Source organism: Oncorhynchus gorbuscha, linkage group LG09 (genome assembly GCF_021184085.1).
Source record: "Oncorhynchus gorbuscha isolate QuinsamMale2020 ecotype Even-year linkage group LG09, OgorEven_v1.0, whole genome shotgun sequence".
Taxonomy (NCBI): Eukaryota; Metazoa; Chordata; class Actinopteri; order Salmoniformes; family Salmonidae; genus Oncorhynchus; species Oncorhynchus gorbuscha.
The window spans coordinates 42,791,863-42,819,158 of NC_060181.1; the positions used below are offsets into that span (position 1 = coordinate 42,791,863).

Sequence of the window (27,296 nt, forward strand, 5' to 3'; positions counted from 1 at the left end):
TCCCTCGCTTTGCATGTTGCTGGGCATTTGCATTCGGTGTACCCAGCATCTGACACACCTGCTGGCTAAACCCTGGCACACTGAGCAGCAGTACTGTCCACTGCCTACAGATATAGACATGTTAGGGTGTAGGTTAGGAAGTTCGGATCCCTTGTGCAGATTGACTGAATCCATTGCTGCTAAACAGCAACACCTGCAACTGCTACTAGCCTATATTCCGACGGGGCAATATCTGCTGCTGCTAAAACGACTGCCGACAGTACTGAGTGCAGGCATGTCTGGCTGTCTTAAGTGCTCGGTGCTTCTCTCCCACCACCCTGGACTAAGTACACTGTACACAACAGGGAACAGAGTGAAACTTCAGACGCCAACCTAGGTGGAGTAAGTGACGAGATAACACAAGGAGCCATTTTAAAAGGTTTTCCCGTAACAAGGCTGGTATAAAAAAAACGCCCCATTAAGCATCTGATTACAGTACAGAGAGACATGTCGGGAGCTGTGAGGAAGAGCAGGGTAGTATTTTATTCACAGCGCTTCAGTGCAGTTTACAGGGCAGCCCCCCCCCCCAAAAAAAAGAGGCTCTGCCGAGAGAGGAGCGTGGGCGATAAATCTTACAGAATCGGCAGGTAGTAACTCACGGTGAAAAAGGTTGCGATTTCAACAGCAGGTCCTGTTGGTAAACCGCACGATCAATGGCAGTCATGTGCAATCCCTCAAGTTAAAAGCTCACTGGTTGCTGCCGATGCATGACAGACCTGAGAGCGCTGGGGAGGCTTATGAAACGGTACGGTCCATGGTGCTTTCTCATTTAACCCCCCAACCACTAGAACACCAGAGTCTAGGCCTATATCTACAGTGCATTCGGAAAGCATTCAGACCCCTTCCCATTTTCCACATTTAATTACAGCCTTATTCTAAAACGGATTAAATAAAAAAAGAGAAGCAATGGGGTCTAAGGAATTGTCCATAGCGGTCCAAGACAGGATTGCGTCGAGGCACAGATCTGGGGAATCGTACCATGAAGTGTCTGCAGCATTTTAGGTCCCCAAGAACACAGTGGCCTCCATTATATTTAAACTGAAAAAGTTTGGAACCACCAAGACACTTCCTAGAGCTGGCCACTCGTACAAACAGCCATCCAGGGAGAAGAGCCTTGGTCATGGAACTAGCCGAGAATCAAATGGTCACTCTGACAGAGCTCCAGAGTTCATCTGTGGAGACGGAGAACCTTCCAGAAGGACAACCATCTCTGCAGAACCAATTAGGCCTTTCTGGTAGATTGGCCAGACAGAAGCCACTCAAAGTAAAAGACAACACAGCCCAACTGGAGTTTGCTGAAAGTCACTAAGGACTCATGAGATACAAGATTCTCTGGTCTGATTAAACCAAGATTTAACTCTATGGCCTGAGTGTCACATCCGGAGGAAACCTGGCAGGGTGAAGCATGGTGGTGGCAGCATCATGCTGTGGGGATGTTTTTCAGCGGCAGGGACTGGGAGACCAGTAAGGGAAAGATGAACGGAGCAAAGTACAGAGAGATCCTTGATGTAAACCTGCACCAGAGCTCTTAGGACCTCAGACAGGGGTGAAGGTTCACCTTCCAACAGGACAATGACCCTAAGCACACCGCCAAGACACAGGAGTGGCTTTGGGACAAGTCTCTAAATGTCACTGAGTGGCCCAGCCAGAGCCCAGACTTGAACCTGATCAAACATTTCCGGAGAGACCTGAAAATAGCTGTACAGCGACACGCCAAGTCCAACCTGACAGATTGAGAGGATCTACAGACAAGAATAGGAGAAACTCCCCAAATACAGGTGTGCCAAGCTTGTAGTGTCATACCCAAGAAGACTTGAGGATGTAATCACTGCCAAATGTGCTTCAACAAAGTAAAGGGTCAGAATACTTAAGTAATTCTGATATTTCTGGCGGGGGGTTAATACATTTGCTAAAGTGTCGAAAAACCTGCTTTTGCTTCGTCATTATGGGGTATTGTGTGTAGATTGGGGGGAGGGGGGCAACGCCTATTTTATCCATTGTAGAATAAAGCTGTAATGTAACAAAATGTGTAAAAGGTCAAGGGGTCTGAATACATTCCGAAAGCACTGTATATGCAATGTGTTCTTCCCACCTGGTTTGTTTTCAGATTGGGATGATTTCAGCATGATCACAGCAGGGAACATGTTAAACTTACTGTGCCCCCCACGATCCTCCCCAAGGGGTACCATGACCGCTCGTCAAACCAGTTGAGGAACTCGTAAAACCCATTTGTGGTCAGGTGATGTGTTGACCTGTAGTTGAACCTGTGGGGAGAGAAGATGGCTTAGGTTGGTACCAAGGCAAATAACAGTGGCACAAAGCAGGCAGCTAGTACAAATATCTCAGACATTTGTTGAATGTCCAAACAAATATTCATTTTGAAATAATAGCCTTATTATTTCCATATTCTACAAAAAGGCAGCCTATGTCCCAGCCCACAGAGTTAAGTGACAACAGAAAGCAGGTAGGCCTAGACCTACCTGTTACGACATCCTTGAAGAGTCCACTGCTAGTGCAAGTTTGGACAATTCCCAACTATCTAACCCTACCGAGACATCCCAAAAAATCCAACCAGAACAGAGTTGGCTTGGTTCGCTTGACATCTCCACTCTTGAAACATCTAGTTTACATTTAATTCTCCAAAAAAAAATGTTTTTTTTTTTTTAAGTGCTGAAATGTCTGCTCAAAGCTACGTTTCGTGCATACAGATTAATACGTGGTTGCTTGCTTAGATTCCATGCTAGGCCATGAGTTAGAATAATATCTGAAATCTTCCTATGGCTCAGCATGATAGTGCAAGGCAGTGGTTTTAGATGAAGTGAAAAACAAATAAACCGTTTTATATGTAGGGGACAGTTGATGTAACCAGAGTGAAATACACTTCATGAGTCATTGTTGTGCAATCAATGTGATGCACCCGTGGCTCTGAAATAAGCACATCCATCCTTGTGATAGATCACGCTTGTCTGCAGAAACAGCCCTGACACTGGTATGTCAGCAATCCCCAAGCACAATAAATAGCAGCATCCTTCCCTAATACTGTCTCCATAGCAGATGATTCAGGAGGCAAGAGATTTGAGTGAAGGGGGGAGGATGATGGCCAGCACACAGTCACTGAACTGTTGGGAGACACGAGCAGCTCACACACTCACACAAACGGCTGGTCGTGTGGAGAAGCTCATTAAAATCACTGCAAGGTGCTTTTTCCTTTGACACAACTCACCTGAAGGACATGTATCTGCAGGTGAGGAAAGGAGAAGGCCAACATCCTTTCCTTTAATAATGCACATTGTGGCCTAATTCTAGGTTCCCATGCAACCTTTCTACGCAAGTAAAGTTAACGTCGGACATAAATGTCATTACAGGCCTGATGGAAACAGAACAATCGTCGGTAAAAATTGACAAAATAGCGACAAAGGGCAAAATACGGAAAATGCAGGATTTTGCTTTGGTAAAACGAATCTTGCAGAAATGAGTGGTAGTGCTTTTAATGAGCAAATATATAACCATCATATCAAAGTAAACTTGGGTGAAAGTGCAAGGCTATGAGCTTGATGACCCTTTCCAATAAATATCGATGGTCTTATTCTGGTGACATGATGTCCATAACAATCTCATGTAGGCTACACATGCGCTGTTGCCAACAGCACGCCGATAGCGCTGTTGGCTAGACTGTACATGCCAATAGCAAAGTGGGCACACTCGCAACATAACACAATAAGTGTGAGGGAACTTTCAGTAGAGTTGAAAATTCGACTGAAACCCATTTAACTTAAATAATATTTTGGTACATGGAACTGTAACTGCAAAGGGTATTTTGTGCACAACATCACATATAGCCTTTTATCTGCAATAAGTCAATTTGAAGGAAATATAGCTAGCGTATTTTCTAGGTTTGTGTTTAAAATCTTTTATCATCTTCTCTGTTTGGACACATGGGAGATTTAACGTTTTGGCGCTTCTACATGGATTTCTGGTATTGAGGAAAGAGGCTTTGAACAGTATGACAAAAGCCAGTGAGGAACAAAGAAGAAAAATGATGTAAACGAACACTATTCATACTCGCAGGGCTGGTGCACTCCCTGTCGCAGCTTCACTTTCAAGTAGAATATGACATGCCCTCGCTTATGGCTCATTCATCACTCACTGACTGACAAGTTCAGTGAGACCAAGCTACTGGTGCGCACACACACACACACACACACACACACACACACACACACACACACACACACCTATTGCAGTGAACATAATGAGCATTGACAAGCTGGCTCATTCACAGTGAGGAACTAAGACTGCTTGAGCCACAGGGATAAACATTCCGATCACATTACTCTATAACCTGGACTCGTGAGGTCTAAGACCCGACACGAGCAGCTCACACAAACATCCCAAAATGGCTGGCATGTAGAGGAGCTCTAAAATCGCTCCGTGGCGCCTTTTCTTCTACACGATTCACCTGAAGGTCTGCAGATGGGAAAAGGAGGCGCCAAAATACTTTGCTAAAAGTGCCTGGTGGCCAAACTCTAGTCAATAACCAGGTTTCCGTGCAACCTGTTTTTTTTGTGGCTCAAGCATTCAGATCACATTACTCGATAACCTTGAACTCAGCATGAGGTCCGAGACCAGACATCTTCGCAAGTTTGTCCAGCTGGAACAAAAATCACAACACTGAGCAATAGCCAGCAAAACCAGTGTTTCTTTCTCCAACGTTGGTGCAGGGAGAGACCAGAATGGGTCAAATGCAGCCAGGTATAAAGAGTAACCCAGCAGAGAGCCCGTATCGCCGCAAGTTAACCACTCAGAAAACCTATTGTTTGTCAACTGTCAAAGCACAGAGGCGGAAATAAAGAGAACCACAGAAAGCACTTAAAATACTTCACCCACTGCCTCGCCTTCGTCACAAAAACACATTTTCCCAATGAGCTCATTGAGAGCAGATCCGAGCTTGTCACTTCGATGAGGATAATGTGGCCGGCCAAGCGCAATAGCAATTTAATGCATAATTGGCAGAGTCGGTCCCGGCTGACAGAACATCACTGCATCACAAACTAGTGAGCAGGTGAGCGTCAAAAAACACCTACCATTTCAAATTCCTTCTGGCCTCAGGATTTTGTCTAACGTGTCAACTCTGGAGCAAATCTCATTGCATAATGAAAATTACTCACAGCATCTTGTGCATTTGAGGATGCCCTCAAGGGTCAAAACTCATTTTGACGATGCCCGTTACAAGTTACCCATTGTTACAAAGCCCCCATTCACTGCAAGAAAAACATTGATTCCTTTGTGATTTATGACCCGGTAATGCCTCGCACTTTGGTAACCACAATCAAATGCATCATTGGTTTTCCTGCCCTGCTCCTGGGTAAATTACCAAACTGACTTTAGTTCCAGCCTGCTCAGCTCACACTATGAATAGTGCGACAGTTTAGGGAATTAACCACACAGTGGTACCAAATACCGACTTCACACACCTATGGCAGGTATTTTGTAATTTCAGATAGAGAGAGGGGGGGGGGCATTGTATTGGGCGAGAAATGCAAATAAATACCAAATGAATTCTATGGGGACCAACAAATCCATACTTGTATTCTGACTCCTGCATAAGAGTGACAGGCCTTCAAAACAGATAGAGAAAATGCAAATGTCAACTAAGAGGTTAGGAGTAATATTCTGAGTTGCCACCTAAAAAGTAGCCAGGGTGCCTGGCCCACTATCATTTGAATAACAGGATTACAACTATGTACAGTTGAAGTCAGATGATTAAATGTATTTGGCTAAGGTGCATGTAAACTCAATTTTTCACAATTCCTGACATTTAATCCTAGTACAAATTCCTGTCTCAGGTCAGTGAGGATCACCACTTTATTTTACGAATGTGAAATGTCAGAAATAGTAGAATGATTTCAGCTTTAATTTCTTTCATCACATTCCCAGTGGGTCAGAAGTTTACATACACTCAAATATTTGGAAGGACCGCCTTTAAAATAGTTTTACTTGGGTCAAACGTTTTGAGTAGCCTTCCACAAGTTTCCCACAATAAGTTGGGTGAATTTTGGCCCATTGCTCCTGACAGAGCTGGTGTAATTGAGTCAGGTTTGTAGGCCTCCTTGCTCACACATGCTTTTTCAGTTCTGCCCACAAATTTTCTATGGGATTGAGGTCAGGGCTTTGTGACCTGTTGTCCTTAAGCCATTTTGCCATAACTTTGGAAGTATGCTTGGGGTCATTGTCCATTCGGAAGACCCATTTGCCACCAAGCTTTTAACTTCCTGACTGATGTATTGAGATGATGCTTCAATATATATCCACACAATCTCTTCCTCATGATACCATCTATTTTGCACATTTCACACCAAAGTACATTCATCTCTAGGAGACGGAACGCATTTCCTTCCTGAGCGGTATGACAGCTTCGTGGGCCCATGGTGTTTATACTTGCGTACTATTGTTTGTACAGATGAACGTGGTACCTTCAGGAATTTGGAAATAGCTCCCAAGGATGAACCAGACTCGTGAGGTCAATTTCTTTTTCCTGAGGTCTTAGCTGATTTCTTTTGATTGTGGAATCCTTACAGTAGACTCTAAGAGACCCATGGGCGATTAAGGACCGCCAGGCAAGGCTCGCGCAGTGGACCCAGCCTTGGCTACTTTCCATCCGACTCAATGGCACTCGGGGATGCCCCACCCGCTAGTCAGGACTGCGCACATACAGCCTGTTCCCCTTCTGACCGCATGCACACATGACCATGCTTGTGGAAGAGGGTGGCACTGGTTTACTGGACAAGAGCCAAAACTAATATAATACTGTAGTGTCCAACGGATACGACAGAAGCAGGAGAAGACGTTTTGGTGAATGATGAGGGATAATTCCTATAGTTTCACATGATATGGTTAAATTACTGAGCTCAGTGCTCTTTAACCCATTAAATAATTGCATTGTGGAAGTTTAATGGCAATATCGTGCAGATGCTACAAGAAATTAGTTCATTCTGGATTTAAAATGTTAGCTGTAATTACTTAATCAAGCCTGTATACTGGTGAGCAAGTTAAGTCACTGCTGATGTAGTGGTGTTTGCATGAACAAGAGCAGGAAAGAAAAAAATATTACGAGGACTCGACAATAGTCAGACAAGAATATAGGTAAAAGTTGGCAGAATGGCCAAGTCATTTTAAATACAATTCACAAAAACCACAAACAATTAGGCTACTCTGATCTGAATTGCCGGTTGTAAAACTGTACATCTCAAGCGCTGAGAATTGGTTAGGCTTCTCCTCTATCATATACTGGCCATGTAAAATATTCCTAGAAATGTGTTTACATCCCTGTTTGTGATTATTTCTTATTCGCCAAGATAATCCATCCACCTGACAGGTGTGGCATATCAAGCTGATTAAACGGCATTAACATTATAGGCGCACCTTGTGCTGGGAACAATTCTAAAATGTGCAATTGCTTGCAATAGGCATGCTGACTGCAGAAATGTCCAGAAAACGTCATGTTAATTTCTCAAACACAAGTCGCCTCTAAAAAAAAATATTTTTTTGCGAAATAGGCAGTACATTCAACCGGCCTCACAACCACAGACCACGTGTATGGCATCATGTGGGCGTGTTTTCTGATGTCAACGTTGTGAAAACAGCGGCCCATGGTAGAGGTGGGTTTACGGTGTGGGCCGGCATAAGCTACGGACAGCACAATTGCATTTTACTGATGGCAATTTGAACACAGAGATACCATGACACGATCCTGGGGCCCATTGTCGTGCCATTCATCCGCCGCCATCACCTCATGTTTCAGCATGATAATGCAAGGCCCCATGTCGTAAGGATAACCCACTGAGCATGTTTGGAATGCTTTGGATCGACGTATACGACAGGGTCTCTCAGTTCCCGCCAATATCCAGCAACTTCGCACAGGCATTGAAGAGGAGTGGGACATGATTCCACAGGCCCCAATCAACAGCCTGATCAAATCTATGCAAAGGAGAGATCACACCTCATGAGGCAAATGGTGGTCACATCAGGTACTGACCGGTTTTCTGATCCAAGCTTTAACCTATTTTTAAAATCTGTGACCAACAGATGCATATCTGTATTCCCAGTAATGTGAAATCCATAGATTAGGGCCTGATGCATTTGAATGACTTCCATACATGAACTAACTCAGTAAAATCTTTGAAAATGTTGTGTTGACATTTTTGTTCAGTATAGATAATCTTAGCTACCTTGCCCACCTTAACAATTTGATTCCTGGTTCATTGAATGAGGGAATTATTTTATAAAGAGAAAAAGTAAATTGTTTGTAATTGTAATGTTGCAGGGTGGCAAACCATCCCCCAGGAGAGCTACTGTATAATGCATACAACGACAAGTGCCTTGAACTTTCAGACAAGTTTTAAAAAATAAATAAAAAATGGGGAGAAAATGAAGTGGCTCATAAAGATCAGTATGTGATGAATAGGGCTGTTACGTTGTTCGTATTTCCAACACACTGGCAGTCATGAGTCATGAATGCAGTACAATTGTGACTGTTGAGTCACGCAATCTCGTTTTATGCATTCTGGACATGCTTTGGTAGTACCCAACCTGTTATCCTATTGGGCTGGTACTCAGAGCTTCATTGTCTCATTTGGAAAGCTTTCATACCTTTGATTTTACACATTGTTACGTTACAGCCTTATTCTAAAATTCACTAAATTGTCCCCCACCCGCCTGTCATCTACACAGAATACCCCATAATGACAAATCAACAGGCTTTTAGAAATGTTTGCTAATTTATTAAATAAAACACTTACAAATCACATTGTTACTCACTGTGCTCAGTACTTTGTTGAGGCACATTTGGCAGGGATTACAGCCTTGAATCTTGTGCGTCTTACCCACCTGTATTTGGGGAGTTTCTCCCATTCTTCTCTGCAGATCCTCTCAAGTGCTGTCAGGTTGGACAACTGCACAGCTATTTTCAAGTCTCTCCAGAGATGTTCAAATTGGGTTCAAGCCACCATGTTTCACCGTAGGGGTGGTGCCAGGTTTCCTCCGAACGTGACGCTTGGAATTCAGGCCAAAGAGTTCAATCTTGTTTCCATCAGACCAGAATCTTGTTTCATGGTCAGAGTCTTTAGGTGCCTTTTGGCAAACGCCAAGAGAGTGGTCATGTGACTGAGGAGTTACTTACACCTGGCCACTATCATAAAGGCCTGATTGGTGGAGTGCTGCAGAGATGGTTCTCCTATCTCAACAAAGGAACAAAGTGACCGTCGGGTTCTTGGTCACCTCCCTGACCAAGGCTATTCTCCTCCGATTGACATGTGGCTAGCTCTAGGAAGAGTCTAGGTGGTTCCAAACATCTTCCATTTAAGAATGAGGCCACTGTGTTCTTGGGGACCTTCAAAAGCTGCAGAAATGTTTTAAGACCCTCCCCCAGATCTGTGCCTCGACACAATCCTGTCTCGGAGTTCTACAGACAATTCCTTCAACCTCGTGGCTTGGTTTTTGCACTGTCAACTGTGGGACCTTATATGTAGACAGGTGTGTGCCTTTCCAAATGTCCAATCAATTAAATTTACCACAGGTGGACTCCAATCAAGTTGTAAAAACATCAAGGATGATAAATGGAAACAGGATGCACCTGAGCTCAATTTTGAGTCTCCTAACAAAGTCTGAATACTTATGTAAATAAGACATGTTTTTTTTATATATGTATACACACACAAACATTTCTAAAAACCTGTATTCGCTTTGCCATTATGGGGTATGTTGTGTAGATGGATAATTTTAAAAATCCATTTTAGGCTTTAATGTAACAAAATGTGTGTGTGTGTGTGTGGGGGGGGGGGGGTTCTGAATACTTCCCGAATGCACTGTATACAAATACACTTATGCACAGGCTTATGAGCACAGGCCAGAGAGAAGGAAAAAAAGCTGTATTAAAATGAGGATTGTGCTGTTATACAATGCATAGCATACCAAATATTAGGCATGGCAGAAAAAAAACTGTTTTAAGATATCTTTGCTACATAAATTGGTCTAGCCTATACTTTAAAATGAAATTACATTTGAGTAATGAATGTGGACTATTAAATTATGCATACTGGATGGACTGGTTACCTTATGCTAGGCTCCAAAATGTATATCCACGAGTCTGGGAGAGAACATAGGCGATGCTTTTGGTTCATTGATTGTGCAGGGTGGCTTACAGTTAGCCCATCATTAATGAATTTGTATTAGATTTAGAATTGCCTAGTAATAGGGAACCTTTAAAACATTTTCATGATAATTGGGTGACTACCTTCGGCTATACAGAAGCGCACAGTGGTGGGATTAAATCTCTTCCTCTCTTCCCTTTATTTCATTCTCGAGCGTGCAGAGGGGATGTCAACATTTAGTGAAATGTTTTTGTTTGTGAAAGCATATTGCTATTGATGTTGGCGAACAAATTTCACTTGGTTTCCCAAATGAAGCACTGGGTAGCAGCAGGAACAGGGTTGGAGAGCACATGGCATACAGAGCCTGGACAGAATATCACCTGTCGCACAGTGAGAGCGTGCTCCTCAAAACAGTAGTTAACGCATAGAGTGAAAACCTAGGTAGACTAACTGGCATCATTGAAAAATGGAGCCGTGGGGACGTGCACGCCTTTGAGTGAATACAAATTTCATGCCCCCCCCCTTAAAATCTAGCATATAGGGCATATTTCAAATGAAAACTTAAGCTCATCATAGCCATTTCATATGTGCCCTTGCTCAAGAACGGGAAACATATCCTTCCCATTTTATTCAGCCAAGGTCAAATTATATTCCTCTTACTGTAAAATCCGATGTCAAAATGGGCATATCCTGTCAGGTAAATGAACAATCCTACAGCCTATGGCATGGCGCATAGCCAGATAACATGCAGTAGGCGAACCCATACTCTGTTCTTCTGCATAATGTTTTAGACTATTTTTATTTATGTAGATGTTCCAAAGGCTCCCATCAGCAGCTTGCATGTATGGACTCCGTGGAGGCCTGGAGATGTTAAACTTGTTTGTTAATTAACAGTCCAATTATTGTGAGACCACCACAGCCCTAGTGATGAATATCAAATGGTGCTAATGATTCAAACATTTCAGGGATTACAGAATGAGCAATAAAAATCACAATTTGAGTGTAAACATGTTATTTGCGGTTTCAGCAAGTAACTTGTATCTGATCATGTGAATGGCTTCTCACTTAAAGATAAATCAGCATCTGTGGAACATCGTTAAATATTAAAGGAAAAATCCCCCCAAAACCACTCAATCCTTTAATTTACAGTGTTAAATAACACTAATATGTGAGAAAAATATTTTTGTGAAGAAGTGTTTCATTGGTGTTATAATAAGGTTGGAAGCGACATTGAAAATTTAATTGTGGAAATTTGTTGCAGCTCAAGTAGACTACAAAATCCACAATCGATTCTGTCTCTCTACGGACTGGCAAGCAAACAAGCAGTGGAGGAAGGGGAGGACAATCCTCAATGCATTTCATTTTAATTCTACACTAAATATATTCACGTCACCAAATAATTAATAAAACACACCGTTTTGCAATGATGGTCTACAGTAGCCTAAACAGCAATCTGTAGGGTAGCACCATGTAGCCAGAGGACAGCTAGCTACCGTCCTCCTCTTGGTACATTGACTTCAATACAAATCTAGGAGGTGCTTGGTTCTCACTGCCTTCTGTATTTATGACAGCTTCCAGAGGACGTCAACCTATCAGAGCTCTTGCAGCATGAACTGACATGTTGTCCACCCAATCAAAGGATAAGAGAATGAATCTAGTACAGAAGTCCTAAGCCACAGGTAGCTAGCACTGCTGTGAATAAAATGTGGTGAAAAGTTTAACAAAGGAGAAGCAAGAGACAAAAAAATGTTCACTTAGCTAGCAAATGCAGCCGGCGACTTTAGTTACTCAAACACCCAGCTCAAACAGAGGGGATGCCATGTTAGCTAGCTGGTTATGACTAGCCAACACAACAATGGAATTCTTCCAAGGTAAGCTTTTGGTTTTATTGCCACCAGGGCCCACCAGTGTAACGGCTTACCGACTATACACTAACGTTACTGCATGATTGTAGCGGGTTAACTTAAGGTATTAGGGGGCAGCATTTTCACTTTTGGATAAATAGCGTGCCCAATTTCAACTTCCTGCTACTCATGCCAAGAATATAAGATATGCATATTATTAGTAGATTTGGATAGAACACTGATGTTTCTAAAAACTGTTTGAATCATGTCTGAGTATAACAGAACTTATGTAGCAGGCAAAACCCCGAGGACTAACCATTCAGAATTATTTATTTTTGAGGTCGCTGTCTGTTCAATGGGTTCTCATGAGGAAATTATATTTCTTAGGCACTTGTTTGCAGTTCCTACCGCTTCCACTGGATGTCACCAGTCTCTGGAAATTGGTTGAGGTTATTCCTTTGTGCAATGAAGAAGTATGGCCATCCTGGAAAAAGGGTAACGCTGTTGAGAGTTGGCCAAAACTTGAAAAGTAGCGTTCGTTTCCTCTCGTCCTCTATTGAAAACAGATGGACCCGGCTTCAATTTGATCGATTATTAACGTTTAAAAATACCTGAAGTTGTATTACAAAACTAGTTTGAAATGTTTTGGCAAAGTTTACAGGCAACTTTTCAGATATTTTGTAGTGACGTTGCGCAAATTGGAAGCTGTTTTTTTCTGGATCAAACGCGCCAAATAAATTGACATTTTGGATATATAGGGATGGAATTAAAGCGAACAAAAGGACCATTTGTGATGTTTATGGGACATATTGGAGTGCCAACAAAAGAAGCTCGTCAAAGGTAAGGCATGTTTTATATTTTATTTCTGCGTTGTGTAGCGCCTTGCAGGGTTGAAATATGCTACTTTTTTACTGCTTTGCGATCATCAGATAATAGCTTCTTATGCTGTCGCTGAAAAGCCATTTTGAAATCTGACAATGTTGGCTGGATTCACAATGAGTGTAGCTTTAATTTGCATGTGTGATTTAATGAAAGTTTGAATTTTATTTGAATCTGGTGCTCTGCATTTTCCCTGGCAATTGGCCAAGTGGGACATTTGCATCCCCCTATCCCAGAGAGGTTAACTAAAGCATTAGTTCTATTATCCATGTTGACTACGACGTTACTTTAACCTCTTTCTCCTACCCCCCAATTTTTCGAACATTCTGTTAAAAATCGCGCAACATTTCAGCGCCCTGCTACTCATGCCAGGAATATAGTATATGATATGATTAGTATGTGTGGATAGAAAACACTCAGACGTTTATAAAACTGGTTAAATCACGGCTGTGACTATAACAGAACGTGAGTTTCATCGAAAAGCGCAGGAAAACCTGATCACTGAAAATGGAAATAAATATCCTTGCGCTACTTCCAGGAATTGTTCAAAGTGAACCGAATTACATGAGACCGAGGTTTCAGTGCCTACAGCTTCCACACGATGTCTAGAGTCTTGTCATTTGATTCAGCTTCGATTCTTGGTTGAACCGAATCAAGGGAACTCCTTCCCTCCGGTCTCCGACCGGATGTTTTGGTCGAGCTCTCTCCGGACATGTTTTTCCAGACGACACCTATAGAATTTACATCGCCTCCTGATGAATTTTATCGCTTATTAACGTGTACTAATACCTAAAGTTGCATTACAAAAGTATTTCGAAGTGTTTTGTGAAAGTTTATCGTCGACTTTTTGAATTTTAAAAAACGACGTTGTTTTATGAAACGCTATTTTTTTTGTTTATCACACAGTCTACATAGAACAATATCTAGGCTATATATGGACCGATTTAATCGAAAAAGACCCAATAGTGATTATGGGACATCTAGGAGTGCCAACAAAGAAGATGGTCAAAGGTAATGAATGTTTTATATTTTATTGTGCGGTTTGTGTAGCGCCGAATAAGGTAATTATTTTTGTTTACGTCCCCTGCGGGTCTTTTGTGGTGTTACATGCTATCAGATAATAGCTTCTCATGCTTTCGCCGAAAAGCATTGTAAAAATCTGACTTGTTGCCTGGATTCACAACGAGTGTAGCTTTAATTCAATACCTTGCATGTGTATTTTAATGAACGTTTGAGTTTTAACTAATACTATTAGTATTTAGCATAGCACATTTGCATTTCCAGAGCTCTAGATGGGACGCCTGCGTGCCAAGTAGGAGCAAGAGGTTAAATAATATGGGGACAACGACGTCCTCGCTCATAACTAGCTACTTTACGTCAGTGCCGTTTAACTGTAAAATCACCCAAAACAAACTGCACTGTCAATTTAGGTGTCTACAACCTCACCATGTTCAGCCTGCAGATAGGTGTGAATGTCAGACTCCACTCTGAGGCACAACGGCAGATATACCGTTGAGATGGGAAACGTTGCCCATGCTACGTCAATGGGCCGCTCAGTGCATTCTGGGACAAGGAGCTCTCTCCTTCAAGGAGTGAATGGGAGTCTAATATTTTTATTTTTGAATGGGAGTCAATTGGACACTAGCTCAAAAACCCAACATTTACACTAATTTCGTCAACAACATTAGAAATCTTTCCCGAAATGTGAGATAATTAACTTGCTAGCTACTATCTTAAAAAAAAAAAATATATATATATATATATATATATATATATTCAAAATACGGATCAACAATTTATGTTACATCATGCAAAACAGAACAAAGGTATTAACGAGAAAATACTAAAACAATTCTGGTGCAATTGTAGTCACTGAAAAAAAATCTTAATGATTCAGAAAAATGTTATTCTTGTTGTTATTCACTAGGGTTAATGTTTTAATAAAATAGTTAAATTCAATAAAAAAAAGTGTAATTTGGGGATTTTTGCTTGTGTATAAAGTATTTGGCCACAATAAAAACATTCACAATCATTTCAATGGTCATGTTATCATTGCAATAGTAACATATTATATCCTTCATGTCAAAAACATAGGTAGTGTTCATAATGGTAAATAAGTATTTTTCATTCAAAGAACAAGTGAGAAAGATTCTCACCTTTTTCACAGAAAAAAAACATTATCAATAGCCACAAATGCGGATATCATAGAATTAACATTTAACATTTAACATTTAAGTCATTTAGCAGACGCTCTTATCCAGAGCGACTTACAAATTGGTGCATTCACCTTATGACATCCAGTGGGACAGTCACTTAACAATAGTGCATCTAAAACTTAGGGGGGGTGGGGTGAGAGGGATTACTTAACCTATCCTAGGTATTCCTTAAAGAGGTGGGGTTTCAGGTGTCTCCGGAAGGTGGTGATTGACTCCGCTGTCCTGGCGTCGTGAGGGAGTTTGTTCCACCATTGGGGGGGCCAGGGCAGCGAACAGTTTTGACTGGGCTGAGCGGGAGCTGTACTTCCTCAGTGGTAGGGAGGCGAGCAGGCCAGAGGTGGATGAACGCAGTGCCCTTGTTTGGGTGTAGGGCCTGATCAGAGCCTGGAGGTACTGAGGTGCCGTTCCCCTCACAGCTCCGTAGGCAAGCACCATGGTCTTGTAGCGGATGCGAGCTTCAACTGGAAGCCAGTGGAGAGAACGGAGGAGCGGGGTGACGTGAGAGAACTTGGGAAGGTTGAACACCAGACGGGCTGCGGCGTTCTGGATGAGTTGAAGGGGTTTAATGGCACAGGCAGGGAGCCCAGCCAACAGCGAGTTGCAGTAATCCAGACGGGAGATGACAAGTGCCTGGATTAGGACCTGCGCCGCTTCCTGTGTGAGGCAGGGTCGTACTCTGCGGATGTTGTAGAGCATGAACCTACAGGAACGGGCCACCGCCTTGATGTTAGTTGAGAACGACAGGGTGTTGTCCAGGATCATGCCAAGGTTCTTGGCGCTCTGGGAGGAGGACACAATGGAGTTGTCAACCGTGATGGCGAGATCATGGAACGGGCAGTCCTTCCCCGGGAGGAAGAGCAGCTCCGTCTTGCCGAGGTTCAGCTTGAGGTGGTGATCCGTCATCCACACTGATATGTCTGCCAGACATGCAGAGATGCGATTCGCCACCTGGTCATCATGGATATATCTTATGTAAAATTTTAAAGTGCACTTCCTTAACTTTATTTGATATACAATAATTGTAAGGCCTTATCCATGCATTTTTCCAGACAATGTCAGGAATAAGCATGTTCCAGAAACATCTCTGTAAGTTGGTTTTGTGAATGAAGAATATCTTATATATTTATTACAAGATTTCTCATGTAAGCTCATGCCTTCCAAACTGAGTTCTGGATAAACTGTGTGATCATTACCAAAGCTAAGATGAGTTTTCATTAGTGTAGTTAGACCACTGGGAACAGCTTTGATAGCAGAAATAAACTCTGAAAGGTATTGGAAACTTTCAATGTTATAAATTGTTCATATGTGAGAATATTACCCTTGTTGTCAAAAACATCAAGAACAAAGTCAATGCTATCTACTATCGTACAGCTTCGGAGTCGTGGCATTACATACTTGAGGAAAATAGGCAAGTTGACATATACACAGACTTTGAGAAGTGATTGCATGACAATTAGCTTAGCAACCGCGTGACGCAGCATGACAACGTGAACGCAATTGGTTGATATTTATTGGATTCCCATCTCCTTTCTATAATATCTCAGGCAACAGCACCATGCAATGCAACCTGGACTAAAGACTCAGACAAAATTGGTAAAATGTGGTCAATGTGGTTTTTCACAATCTAAAAGTTGTATTCCTATTAACTTCCAGTGTAGCGAGGGACTTTTTCACAGTGCTACATCATACCGGCCGGATTTCTGCCTGCTTAAACGCAAAGAACTCAGAAATAAACCATGGAATCGATGGAACATCACTCAGATGCACAGAAACAATATAACATTCAAAATGGGTGAACCTTCCCTTTAATTCCATGAAAAACCTACTATCAATTTATCAACGAAACACGTTAATTTCCTCACATTAAAGCCTAACTAATGTCACCATTTTTTACTTTTCAAAACAAGCCAGCTGGCTGAGTTGTTGGGAAACTAACAGATGGCTGCTGCTTCAGTTCCTAGTTGGGGCACACTGCCATCATGTCAACAAGCAAGTAACTTAACAGTCTATTCAAATCAATACATGACAAGCTATGTAAAGCAGTCTGCCGAGCACAGACATAACTATGACAGAAATATACACATTGAAAGAAAGCTGTTTGAAATTGCATTGAAAAATGCATCCCAACTCATGTTTCCCCCAAATCTTTTGTGCTTGCAAATTGTCCTTTGAATGGAGCTCCCTCAATACCAGATTTTCAACTTTCTACCCAACAAAAAGGCAACAGAAAAGAGCTGTTCAACATTGATTTGCTCGACACAGCTCCAGATTGACAGAATGAAGACAAAGAGCAAATAAAACAGTGTGACTGTAAATGGCTGCTAGGGCAATTTTAAAGTGGGGCACAGTCTGATAAAAGACTTCCCTCGATTCTTATTGCCTTAGCCCCAAGGCAAGTAAAGGAAGTAATGGACAGGAGTGTGGCGTAGTAGTTGACTGTTTCAAACCTTTCCTGGAAAAGAGAATTTAGACACTAGATTACACTTTACTTTCAATTCAGTGTTATTGCTAAAGGCCCAGTTATGCTAATACTAAACATTTTAATGTTCAAATAAGGATTTTAATATATGCACAATTCTCAGAAACTTACACAGGAAGCAGACTTCGAAAGCTAATGCCTGACACACCAGCTGTCTGACTGAGTATGCCATCGAATCAGTGCGTTATCACTCCCTGCATGGTTTTACTTTGTCTCTCAGCAGAAACAGAACTATGAGCTCAGTCATGGACGATGCACACAAGGAACAGTTCAGCAGTAGCCTGGCCCAATGAGAGTCAGACTGGGGGGGGGGGCTAGCTAACCATGTTCAGGACCTCTAGAGGTCAGGCTGGTTCTAAAACAAAGAAACGCAAAGCTTTAGAAGAGTTCCGAATATTGCTCAGCAAGTCTCCACACTGCATGACCAAACTCTAAACACTGTGTGTACACAGCTTCTGACAAAGGAAACGGTGGTTGTTTAGCCTCATGGTACAGGCATCAGCGGCTGGCAGTGGAGCAAGCACAGCTGGTGAGCTCTATTAAAACACTTTAAAGAGGGTGTGTGGTGCAGAAGTCCATTTCACACTCGATAGATTGCGGTTTTTTCAGAACAAAAACGGAAATTGAGATATGAATAAAGCAGTTGCCAAGTGTGTTGTGGCCCTTCCTTTGATCGGGTGAAGGAAAGCAAAGTGAGCAGCCAGTCCCGCTCAATGGACGCCAGCTCATCTAGACTCCTTACTGACACTCAAGGAAACCAGAAATCAGTCAGTGGACAAAAATAAAGTATGACCACTTAGGGGGTATCTATTACAGATGCACAATATCAAGGCAGAAGCAGCCAGCAGCCTGATCTGTGATAAAACCTGGTTTACCATCCATTGGGTTATTAAAATGTGTGACCTATGGGACGGTTTATGTAGATTGAAAAATAAAAACATTTAATTGGAGGCAATGACCAAGTCATTGTCAGATTGAATAATTCAGTTTAATAACAAACCTTTCTACTTAGATCCCTGCTGAAGAAAAGGGTTTAACCACAGGGTAAATAAGCAGCTTGCTCGCAGCTTTAAGGAAGAAAGTTGATTTTGAAATGCCCTCGCTTTTGTGCTATAACCTTTGTTGCGAAATCCTCAGTAAGACTGTTAAAATCACATAATGGAGCCTCCTTGGCAAACCTCACCCTAGACTTCAAGGAGCCGTTTTGAAATGAGCATGAAACATGAGATGGGGGAGAGTGGGAAGAGGTTGTCTGAGACGCTAAGTCAAAGACTAAGAACAGTCCTTAAATAACATCCGTACAAGATTATGTGAGCGGAGCGTGCCCACTTTGACTGGAGCAAGTTTACCAAAAGGCTGGAGGGTCGGCCTTCTCGCCCACTCCAAATTACTTTCTAATGGCACTCACCTCACAAGCTCAGGGCAGCATGCATTTGTAATCTACTTGCGTGCTGCTATATCCCATTGCTTTAGTTACTGTCATCAATTATGCTACTGTCATCAAGTATGCTAAATATTTTCATAAAGAAACTGATAAAATATGATGACCAAGAGTGCGATGATGAAGTGTCCACTGCTTAAAAAGCATGGTGCACTAACTACGTGCACATGCTAACAGAAAGAATAAGATGGGTAGCTAGCTAAGTGTTTCATTGTAGCAAAGTATTTATAAAAAAAAAATTATAATAAAATCAAATCTTGAGTTGTTCATTTTTGTTCTATTATTTATACAATTGGCCATCAATGATTTTTCACCCCAATAGGCCTGGCATATTGCCTCTTTCAAGGGCTTTCAGAATTACAATAAATTCTTCCTGCACACCAGCCAAGAGTGGCCCAAAGGGTGTTTTGCATCTCTAGTGGCTCCGCAAGTGTGGCGAGGGTAATCTTTCGCTGCTGGCCTGCTCTCCAGGCACCATGACATGAGCCTGAAGACACTCTGGCCAAACTAGTGTTTCTAAAAATGAATTCAAAGACAGTGCAGACTGAGCCTACCAAGGCCTTTGTTTAATTTGTATTTCATTTTAAGTAAAGTCACAGCCTATATGCACAATTTATAGACCATGATTAAATATAACTAAATGTTGTTTAAATGCTGAGCCTCAATGTCCCTGACAGCTTAGTGTGTTACACTCGCAAATCCATCTCTTTGTAGGCTATAGGCCTTGAAATAATATAACCTAAATAATTCATTTCTGGTCCTTCTTAGGCTCCCTATCTAGTTCTTGACTTATTTAGTGTGTTTATATGCTGTTAAATAAGACATGTGGCCTATTTTAAATGACGAGTGCTATACCAGTCACCTTTTCCTGTTTATTGAGCTGCAGTTTTTTCCCCCCTGTGAGCAAGGACCGGTTTTTAGCGGAGCCACTCCATGAGCAAGATTTGCTACCGCTCAACTCCGCTCCAGACACACATACCCAGACACGCATACCCAGACACGCATACCCAGACACGCATACCCAGACACGCATACCCAGACACGCATATGCCAACGTCTCACTTCAACCTGTTAGCACAACTTATTTAAACTATTTACATAATTATTATTGTAAAAAAAGGTATTAGAAAACACCAACCATTACATGGATGCTATAATCATTCAGCCTTGCAAACCTATAAAACAATGAAAGTATATGCAGATATTGCAGAATTCTCTAGCAGTTAGAGTTCAAAGCGAACTGCTATGCTCCTTTCTTATTTAAAGACTTCCAGCTTTAAGAGCAAGTTTCTTATCACAGTGGGGCTGCAGAACGAGACCAATCGCATGCACTGCAATCGCGTCGCATGCACTGCAAAATACACATGCATGTTATTCAAATCATTGCACCAACGAGCGTCTGCGTTGCCAAACACTAAAATAGAAGTCAGTTCTATTCGTGAAGCTGAATGAGGTACAAGTCATGCCTCTCACATCTCATTGGTTTATAGAAGCATATACAGTTGAAGTCAGAAGTTTACATACACCTTAGCCAATTACATTTAAACTCAGTTTCACATATCCTGACATTTAATCCTAGTAAAAAATTATGTCTTAGTTCAGTTAGGATCACCACTATTTTAAGAATGAAATGTCAGAATAATAGCAGAGAATGATTTATTTTATTTCATCACATTCCCAGTGGGTAAGAAGTTCACATACACCCAATTAGTATTTGATCGCATTGCCTTTAAAATTGTTTAACTTTGGTCAAACATTTTGGGTAGCCTTCCACAACCTTCCCACAATTAAGTTCGGTGAATTTTGGCCCATTCCTCCTGACAGAGCTTGTGTAACAGAGTCGGGTATGTAGGCCTCCTTGATCGAACTGTTTCAGTTCTGCCCACAAATTTTCTATTGGATTGAGGTCAGGGCTTTGTGATGGCCACTCCGTTGTCCTGAAGCCATTTTGCCACAACTTTGGAAGTATGCTTGGGGTCATTGTCCATTTGGAAGACCCATTTGCGACCAAGCTTTTAACTTCCTGACTGATGTCTTGAGAGGTTGCTTGCATCTATTTTGTGAAGTGCACCAGCCCCTCCTGCAGCAAAACACCCCCACAACATGCTGCCACCCCCGTGCTTCACGGTTGGGATTGTGTTCTTCGGCTTGAAAGCCTCCCCCTTTTTCCTAAAAACATAACGATGGTCATTATGGCCAAACAGTTCTATTTTTGTTTCATCAGACCAGAGGACATTTCTCCAAAAAGTTATGGCGGTTTTGGAGCAGTGGCGTCTTCCTTGCTGAGTGTCCTTTCAGGTTATGTCGATATAGAACTCGTTTTACTGTGGATATAGACACCCTTGTACCCGTTTCCTCCAGCATATTCACAAGGTCCTTTGCTGTTCTGGGATTGATTCGCACATTTCGCACCAAAGTACGTTCATCACTAGGAGACAGAAAGCATCTCCTTCCTGAGCGGTATGATGGCTGCGTGGTCCCATGGTGTTTATACTTGCATATTATTATTGTTTGTACAGATGAACGTGGTACCTTCAGGCATTTGGAAATTGCTCCCAAGGATGAACTAGATTTTTTTTTCCCATGTCAAGCATAGAGGCACTGAGTTTGAAGGTTGGCCTTGAAATACATCCACAGGTACACCTCGAATTGAATCAAATGTCAATTAGCCTATCAGAAGCTTCTAAAGCCATGACATCATTTTCCAGGCTGTTTAAAAGGCACAGTCAACTTAGTGCATGTAAACTTCTGACCCACTGGAATTGTGACACAGTTAATTATAAGTGAAATAATCTGTCTAAACAATTGTTGGAAAAATGACTTGTCATTCACAAAGTAGATGTCCTAACAGACTTGCCAAGGCGATAGTTTGTTAACAAGAAATTTGTGGAGTGGTTTAAAAAAAGATTTTTATTGACTCCAACCTAAGCGCACGTAAACTTCCGACTTCAACTGTACCCATGTGCCATCTCCTCATCGGTTATACCCACGTAGGTGATTGAAAGATTAACTGAGGTCTGTCGTTTGTGGTAACACACCTTACTATGAAAGTTAGATGCCAATTGCCATATAAAGTCCAAAGAAGAAAAAAGCCTGGAAAGAGGAGAGATGACTAGAAACGAGTAGAGGACCTTTTGCATTTCAGGTAAACTAACAACTCAACGTTTATATCCCAGGACAAATTAGCTAGCAACTGCAAGCTAGCTAGTCTGCCAAAATGCTTTTCGACCGATCCCCAAATTAATATAATTGGTTCATAGTTTTTGATATTCCAACCTACGTGACCTGATCGCGTTTGGTGTGGGGGGACAAAATCAATTTGCTCAAGCCTTCGGTTTGGGCATGGAGTTAGCTTCCCATCTCCCCATCTAAGCAGACATGACATTTGAACAAAGCAGAGGTGATTAAAAACAACAGAGATGCCTCTCTGTGGATTGTAAACAATCAAATAGAAAACACCTACAGCACTATGCTGAAGGAGCCAGTGAACAAACCCAACCAACCAGAAGGATCATTTCCAGTTTGGCACAGGAACCAACCCCATTACAAAATAGCAAGTCTCCTGAGCTGGCATTCAAATCTTCAGACTTCAGCTGCTTCTTTTAAGGAGTACACCAGAGGCATTCTTCATCTCCCAGAAGAGGGAATGTTAGACTTGAGGGGGCAGAAAGGAAACAAAATCGTGGTTATGGGTGTTTGTGGGATACATCTGTGTGGGAACATGGCGTTACAGCAGCAGTACTGCAGGAGAACACGCCACACTTGGCCAGTGAAATGGAGCGGGGTTTTAAAACCATGTCCAATGGCTCAAAAAAGCCTTTTTACACATCACAACAACAACCTGCCAGACACTAAATAAATCCTAAGACAAATTGAGCCCATAATACCCAACCTAAAATTGAGATGCCTTAAGAAATTCGGGACTGACGCTCATCTGCAAACAGTGAAGTGCACATATTGCGGGGAACGTCAAAGTCAACGAATTTGATAGTCAAATTCATCTCGCTGAAAGAATCATTTACAACATTACGCTGAAGGACAGGGTAATACCTGCCACGACGTCCTCAAAGGCTGTTGTTGAAGCTATGTCCGTGTATGACCAAGTGTTATGGTGCCATTTGCCCTCAATAAATTGGACCACACAACAAAACCAAAATCATAAGAGCGAGCCTGTTTTGTGGCAATAAAAGTATTACTTGAACAGTTCCCAAAAGCATGTATCCGTTGAATTGCAGTAGTTTGAGTAAAAGCAAGTGCATAAAAAGAGATGGTGATTTGATATATACCCAAGGAGTTCAGAGGGAAGAAAACTGGGCTCCTCTATCAAAAACCCATTGTTTCAATTACTCATTAGGCATAGCATTGAGGACAGCCATGGAAAAGTCACAAATCAAACATATTGGTCACATGCATGTGTTTAGCAGATGTTATTGCGGGTGTAGTGAAATGCTTGTTCTTCTAGCTCCGACAGTGCAGGAATATCTAACAGAGACTAAGATACAGTAGAATAGTACAGTTTATACATTATGAGATTGGCATTATTAAAGTGGCTGGTGTTTCATTCCCTTTACGTGTCCAGAAATGGCTCATTTATGTCTATAGGCAGCAGCCTCTGATGTGCTGGAGATGGCTGTTTAACAGTCAGTGGTGTAGTATGTAATACGGTATATACATTAGGAGACTGGTGATGCAATATTTACACACAATTAGTGACTAAAATACTGTGGAATAGTGTGGAGTGCAGTTTATACATATGAGATAAGTAATGCGGGAAATGGAAACATCAGTGGCTAGTGATCCATTTCTAAAAGTGGCCAGTGATCCCTAATCTATGTCTATAGGCAGCCGCCTCTGACAAAGAGCATCCTGTCATAACTGCTCACTAATCAATGTGAGATAGCAAACAGTAAGGACAGTGGTCATTATAATAATAATAATAATAATAATATATGCCATTTAGCAGACGCTTTTATCCAAAGCGACTTACAGTCATGTGTGCATACATTCTACGTATGGGTGGTCCCGGGGATCGAACCCACTACCCTGGCGTTACAAGCGCCATGCTCTACCAACTGAGCTACAGATCCTATTTAAAATCACCACCTCAATGAATAGGCAAACAGGTCTGTGATTTGGATAAGACTTTCAGTCTTCCCCCCTCGTTCTTCAATTAGGTTTAAAAAAATAATAATTTAAATGTAAACTGCCTGCTCATGATGACTTCATATGGCCAACGTTTCTGGTTCTACCACCCAAAACACAATTATGCATGAAATTCTTCCTCGTTCAGTCTTCTCCTGATGTGGCAGTTTAACCAGAACTTGACCAGGTCTGCTCGGTCTTAAGGTGCAAGTCAGTAGAAAAGGCCTTAAGCTTTCAGAGCATGCTGGCAAAGCTTGGAGCTGCTGAACCCCCCCCCCCCCCACCACACAATCTTACATTCTGACGCTTCTGGCAGAACTACCTGCGTTGTGGCTGAACTGAGAGCAACTACCCACATACCTAAAGCTTTCACCTAAAGCTTTCACCTCTTACTCACCTTTCTAAAGCTGAAATTGTCAATTCAATGTTGATTGGTAAAAACAAATAAAAATCTAGGTAGTTAAGTAAAATCAAGGTAGTTAAGATGTGTCTCTATACTGAACAAAGAAAACGTACAAAACGCCACATGCAACAATTAAGGTTTTTACAGAGTTACAGTTCATAAGGAAATCAGTCAATTTAAATAATTTAAATAAAGCCTAAATCTATGAATTTCACATGACTGGGATTACAGATACACATCGGTTGGTCACACAGACAGCTTTTTAAAAAATAAGTAGGGGCGTGGATCAGAACCAGTCAGTATAATGATCATGCTGTTTAAATCAAACTCTTGATATGTCACACCTGTCAGGTGGATGGATTATTTTGGCGAAGGAGAAATGCTCACAAACAGGGATGTTAACAAATTTGTGCACAGAATTGGAGCGAAATAATCCTTTTATGCATATGGGACATTTCTGGGATGTTTTATTTCAGCTCATTAAACATGAGCCCAACACTTTACATGTTGAGTTTATATTTTTGTTCAGTGTACTATGAAATAAAATAAAGTGGGTGTTCGGAGAAAGAGCTTCATGTCAACAAACCTGTAGGCCTACTAATGTGGAGTAAATGGTGTTAGAAACAACTGTGCACAATTAGGCTAGTCTCTCAAAATGCTATTATTTCCCCATAGACAAAGCATCATTATCATACTGCCGTAGATCAGAATTACAATCCTACCCTAAGGGGTTCTGGAGTCACCGAGACCGATAGCAACGACTGTCTGTAAGACATGCACGCCTCATTGGCTCAAACATCAACCAGACGGTCAATGAAGCGCCAGTCAAGATAGTACACACATTACAGCGAGTGTAGCGCTCGCTCCCTGGCAAACGTTCTAATCGGAGACAGTTAAGTTACCATTGGCCCAGTGACACCAGGTCCAGATGAAAAGGAGAACCACAAATTCCACAAGCCTGGGGGTCAGAGAATTTACAGCCAGGGGCCACAGTAATTACACTGTACACCCTCAACCCTTCATTATTTCCAAACACATGGCTGCTACTACATATTCTATAGCTATGAGATCAATGGGCAAATGGAGGGGGTGTCGCCACTGTGCTGAAGGGAGGAGATTCATCCTTCGGAGGGGAGACTTTACAGGCATAAATCCACATCTTTACTGGCCTCAGCACCATTTTCCCTTGACTGTATCTCCGTGAATGAGTCAAACGGGGCACGGGCCATCTGTGGGGCTCAAATTTCTCCCTGCGACAATGCGCCTACTAATAAATGAGGCTAAGGAGTAAGACAACAAGGTCGTCCAGGTGGGACTGGAAAGTATCAAAAAGCAAAGATTTTTCATTCGTGTGCAAACGTAAAATAACGTAAAGTTCGAGGCAATTTTGAGTCTACTCTGCCTGATCTTCTTGCAGACGGCAAACGAGCCTAAATTGTGGCCTACGACTTACCCAGCGGTACAGACGGCAGCTACTTGATATTATTATTATTATCCTATAAAACTCCTGGCTCATTTCAGTCAACAGGTTGAAAGTAGCTATTCATTTTTCTTCATGTCACAAAACGTCCTTGATGGTTATGAGGGATTGAAACTCCGCGTGGCAACGTTATTATCCAATCTGGACCAGACAATGACACTTGAGATCCTTAGCATTCTCAATGTTAATGATCAACAGCTCTCCACAAAGCTCAATTGTTCATAGCCACAACCATCAGAGCCACATTTAACCAGCAAATAAAAGACTAGGGAAATAACACAACTGGGCGACCTTGGCAATTGTTATGGAAACAAATTTAGTTTAGAATACAATGAGGACCGAGTGACTGAAGCATTTATTATAATTGGCAGACAGCGCAAATGCTCACTGAATACTGAGCTACTACACAGACCGAATTTGAGTGCTCCCAATTGAGTACATTATTCCCTCCCTCAAAAGTTTACCCAACTATAGATCTTACTGTGCAACTGACAAAGTAAACGTCTCAGCAATTAAAAGCCATTTAGAGTGCGATGTGGGAAATGAGTGCAAACTTGAGTGAGGACGACTTCGCATTTGAATACGGACGGAAGGAAATTAGGCTAAATCAACTGAGAATTGCTCACAAATTGCTCAATGGATTTGGCTCCACTACCACAACAACTCCCTTTCCTCTCCCAAATAATTAGTCTGATGTTCAAACTCTTCAAAAGTCCTAGGCAACAACCGACGGCCATTTTGGGCCCATTTGCACAAGCTAGGGGATAGTGACTATTCTGAATGGGCTCTGCTTAGACATGCATAAGAAAACCAATGCGCTATGTAGAGTGGCATGTGTTTGATGTACAGGCTCTTCTTAATGAGACAAAATATTTAAATGAGTAACCAATGCAGGATACAAAAATGACTACAGGGGGTAGTGGACTGTAAAATGCATAAAAATCCCATCTGTTTTACTGGATGTGACTGCATGAATAGTTAGTCAGATGTGGGCTTAATTGCTACTCTAATTTCCAGGAGAAGGAAGACAATGGGCCTTCCGTTTCCCCTCAAATTAAATAACACCCGAAACATACTTCAGCATCCGCAGCCCAGTGTCATCACTGCAGAAAGTAAAGACTGCCATCACTCTGTGCTGCAGGAGGTTCCAGTATGTGCTCAACGAAGGAGAACCCACTATAGCGCCTTCGGAGGGTATTCAGACCACTTGACTTTCCACATTTTG

The 27,296-nt window shown here is 41.9% G+C and overlaps 1 protein-coding gene across 1 annotated transcript in view; it reads right to left on the reverse strand.

The window, feature by feature from the left end:
* LOC124043661 (dolichyl-diphosphooligosaccharide--protein glycosyltransferase subunit STT3B-like) overlaps window positions 1-27,296 on the reverse strand; it is a 92,351-nt gene that overhangs the window by 41,205 nt on the left and 23,850 nt on the right. Inside the window, exon 2 of the mRNA XM_046362466.1 lies at window positions 2,195-2,303. Coding sequence (XP_046218422.1) covers window positions 2,195-2,303 — 109 coding nt within the window. The remainder of the gene's footprint in view (window positions 1-2,194; window positions 2,304-27,296) is intronic.